The sequence below is a fragment of the Bison bison genome, unplaced genomic scaffold (genome assembly GCF_000754665.1).
Source record: "Bison bison bison isolate TAMUID 2011002044 unplaced genomic scaffold, Bison_UMD1.0 scf7180017847763, whole genome shotgun sequence".
Lineage (NCBI taxonomy): Eukaryota > Metazoa > Chordata > Mammalia > Artiodactyla > Bovidae > Bison > Bison bison.
The window spans coordinates 61116-65323 of NW_011478336.1; the positions used below are offsets into that span (position 1 = coordinate 61116).

The 4208-nt window shown below is 46.5% G+C and overlaps 1 protein-coding gene across 1 annotated transcript; it reads right to left on the bottom strand.

The window, feature by feature from the left end:
• Positions 1-988: 988 nt before the first annotated feature.
• On the bottom strand, positions 989-3637 carry LOC104991406 (olfactory receptor 6B2-like). The gene has a single exon (XM_010843860.1). It carries the CDS (start codon positions 3181-3183, stop codon positions 2263-2265), a length of 921 nt encoding a protein of 306 aa, XP_010842162.1. The 5' UTR covers positions 3184-3637; the 3' UTR covers positions 989-2262.
• Between the last annotated feature and the right edge of the window lie 571 nt (positions 3638-4208).

Here is a 4208-nt window from a genome sequence, read left to right on the forward strand (position 1 = left end):
TTGAAAACAACAATACATGAAGGCCCCTGCACTTGAATGAGTTCTGTTCTGAGTCCTAAGACGTTTCTAGATCCAACCAGGTGAGCCTAGATACCCAACTAACACAATTGACTAATACTGTATTGTAATAGCTTTATAATACTTTTCACAATATATAAAAAACAAGCAAACAAAAAGCATGTTTAACCTGACAGCACACACAGTGCCTTGAAAAGTGCAGTAGTGCATACTAACAGCTGGCACGCAAGGGCTGGCATGGACTCAACAGGCGAGAAGAGCTACTGACTGGAGGAGAGAGAGGAGGTGGGAGACAGTAGAACTGGAGGATCGTCAGCAACAGGAGATGGAGGGTGAGCTGCTGCTTCACTCACACATGACATGGATCACACAGGTTATGGTTCCTTCCTGGATTCAGTTCTATCCAGCTTCTTGGAAAAAAATGATCCGATGATGTCTGGATAGTACCTCTTTTTCTCTTCATAGATGACACGGTAGCATTGGATTGCATTCTGAATAGCTGCTGCAACCTTTGTGTACAGTTCTACTTGTGTGATTGGACACACAAACAAATTGTTGAGAGTTTGCAACTTGAATGTTTGTATGTAGGGGACTTATTGTAACAAAAATATTATAGCTGCATTATCCTGAAATCACATAAGGTGCAACAATTTACTAATTGCTTGATAAAAAATATCTATAAAAACCTATAGCAAACCTCATACTTGATAGTGAAAGACTGATGCTTTCCTTCTACTCTTTCTAAAATAAGAAACAGGCTGCAATATCTGCAGGCTTCCTTGGCGGCTCAGCGTTAATCCACCTGCCAATGCAGGAGACATAGGATTGATCCTTGGGTCGGAAAGATTCCCTGGAGGAGGAAATGGCAACCCACTCCAGTATTCTTGCCTGAAGAATCACATGCACAACAGAGGAGCCTGGTGGGTTACAGTCCATGGGGTCCCAAAGAGTTGAACACGGTTGAATGACTAACACTTTCACTTTCAAGGCATAAAGATTGGAAAGGAAGAAGTAAGACTATCTGTATACATAGGTAACATGTATTGTTTATGTAGAAAACTCAAAGCAACCTACAAAAAACTCCTACAAAAAATCATAAGTGAATTCAGCAAGATTTCAGGTTACAAAATCAACATGAAAATCAACTGCATTTCTATATACCAACAGAAAAACAAGGGGAAACAAAAAGAATGCAATGCCACTTATGATTGCTCTAAAAATGTAATACTTGGGTATAAATCTAGCACAGACATACAAGTCTAGCAAAGACATACAAATCTAGCAAAACATACAGGATATGTATGCTGAAAGCTACACAACATGAGAAGACTCAACAGAGAAACAATGAGAACTCTCCCCCAACTGATCTGTAAGTTTAACGCAAGTCCTGTCAAAATATCAACAACGTTTTTATTGATGTAGATGAGCTTGTAATAAAATTCACTTGTCCAGGCCCTAGAAGAGCAGCAACCATTTGGAAAAGGAAGAGTGAAGTGGGAGGGGTCATTCCTCCACTGTTGAGGATTTACTCTGCATCTACGTTAATCAAGACCATGTGGTCCTGACAGGACTGACACAGAGATCAGAAATAAATCTGCACCAGTATTGTCAACCGATGCTTTCCAAAGATGCAATGCAGCTCAGCAAAGGAATGACAGGCTTTTGAGCAAATGGCATTACAGCAGCTGGACGTCCATGGACAACAAACCTTAATATGCCCATCACGCCTTATACAAAACTGACTCACAGTGGATCATGGCCCTTCATTGTAGGGGCAAAGCTATGAAGCCCTTAGAAAAAAGTCATAGGATAAAACCTCCAGGACTTAGGATTAGGGAAAGAATTCTTGGGCTTGACATCAAGAGCATAATACACATGAATGGACAAACAGACCATGGGACAAAATGAGTCCAAAAAGAGATGAGAATAGATAGATATTTGGTTTATGGAAAGGGTGATTTTGCAGAGGGCAAAGCATTGTCTTTTCAACAAAGAGTGGGTTCTGGTCAGTTTCATATGCATATAGAAAAGAATTAATGCTAACCCATTTCTCATACTGTAAATAAAAATCATTTTCTGATGGACTATAAATCGAGACAAAGGTGAAACAGCAAAGCTTCTGGAGTTACCCAGGAGAATATCTTCATGATGTTGGAATAGGCAAACAATTCTCAGGTGGAAGATAAGGTGTTACTACCATCATAAATTAGACTATAGAAAAACTGTGCTGCTTTGAAACCTGGCCTAAGACCACAGCCTTTTCAAGGCACCCTTGAACTCTTTGTTCCTCAGACAGTAGATCAAGGGGTTGATGATTGGGGTGAGGACAGTGTAAACAGCAGAGATGAGCTTGTTGGAGCTCCGGGAATCAATGGCCTGGGGCCGGACGTACATGAAGATCATGGCTGTGTAGAAGAAGGTGACCACAGTGAGGTGAGAAGCGCAAGTGGAGAAGGCTCTCCAGCGGCCCGAGGCCGAGGGGATGTGCAGGACGGCCAGGGTGATGTGCCCGTAGGACAGCACAGTTGCCACGAGCGGGAACACCAGGATGAGGAAGGCCAGGATGAAGTCAACCAGCTCTGCGGTTGAGTAGTCCGTGCAGGCCAGTTTGAGGATGGGGGAGATGTCACAGAAGAAGTGGTTCAGGACGTTGGAAGCACAGAACATGGCGCTGGAGATAAAATAGACCTTGATCACGGAGATGGTGAAGCCACTCATGAAGGAGAAGGCCACCAACTGGACACACAGCCCTGTGGTCATGATGGCTTGGTAGCGCAGGGGGTGGCAGATGGCCACGTAGCGGTCGTAGGCCATGGAGGCCAGGAGCACACATTCGGTGCACACCAGGGAGCTGAAGAAGTAGAGCTGGGTCATGCAGCCCACGAAAGAGATGCGCCTCCTCTGCAGGAGGAAGCCGTCCAGCATCTTGGGGATGATGTCAAACTCGTACCATATCTCCAAGAAAGACATGGAGCCCAGAAAGTAGTACATGGGCCTGTGGAGGGAGGGGCTGCCCCAGACGGTGAGGATGATGGCCAGGTTCTCCATCAGCATGAAGAGGTAGGTGAGCAGGAAGAGGAGGAAGAGCAGGTACTGCAGCTGGGGGGCCGTGGGGAAGCCCACCAGGATGAAGGCGCTGACCTGGGTCACATTCTTCCCCCTCATTCTCTTGTGCGGGGCACCCAGGGCCACAAACAACCTTCAGGCCAGATGAGGGCCAAGGACAGCTGGGGAAAGAAAGCAGAGGTCAGCCTGGGGGTGGGTTTTGATCCAAGGAGGTGATGCCTGGTTCCTCAGACAGCAGGGGAGCAATGATAACAGTATTTCCATGTTTTGTGTTAGAAAAGCCCTGCATACATTTAGAGGTAATGACAGAGGACATCTAGGAAGAGTGGACATGCAAGGAGTAGTTGTTTTGACTTAAGAGAGGAGATCCTTTGCACGGCCCATCGGGATGTGTGTCTGGGACCCAGGATGGGTGTATCGGCCCCGTCTTTGGCTGTAGGGCATGTTTTACAAGAGAACATGAGCCTGGATTCCTCAGCCACCACTAGCATCCACTGCCTCCACCACCTGCATCAGGACGAAGCATGAGGAAGACATATTGAACTTCGTTTTTCCCAAGTTTTATGCATGGCAGCTGCTCTTCCACCTCTGCGGTGCCCTGCCCTGGTGCAGAAAGGTGCACAGGGAAGGCAAGTTGGGTGTGACTGGGGTCATGCCTGCCCCTCCCCAGAGGGAAGTGCTGTCAGGGCCTGAGAAGCTGTTGCAGGTGAGCAAGGGTCTCCAGGTCTCTGGTGGTGTGACCTGCCGCTCCCACCCTCAACCCATGCCCCCACCCATGGTCATACCCACACACTCACACGTGCATGCATCACACATACACTCACATTCTCACACCCATACATACACACACACACAGATACACACTGACACGTTCATCCAGTACACCTACACTCAGTCTCACACCCATACATACACACACACCAGTACACACTGATACATTCATACAACACACCTCCACCCAGAGTCTCAAACTGTACATACACACAAATATGCGGTCACACATTCATACAACACACCTAAACTCAGATTGTCACACCCATACATACACAGACACACACTGACGCGTTCATACAGCACACCTACACTCACAGTCTCACAGCCATGTACACACAGATATACACACT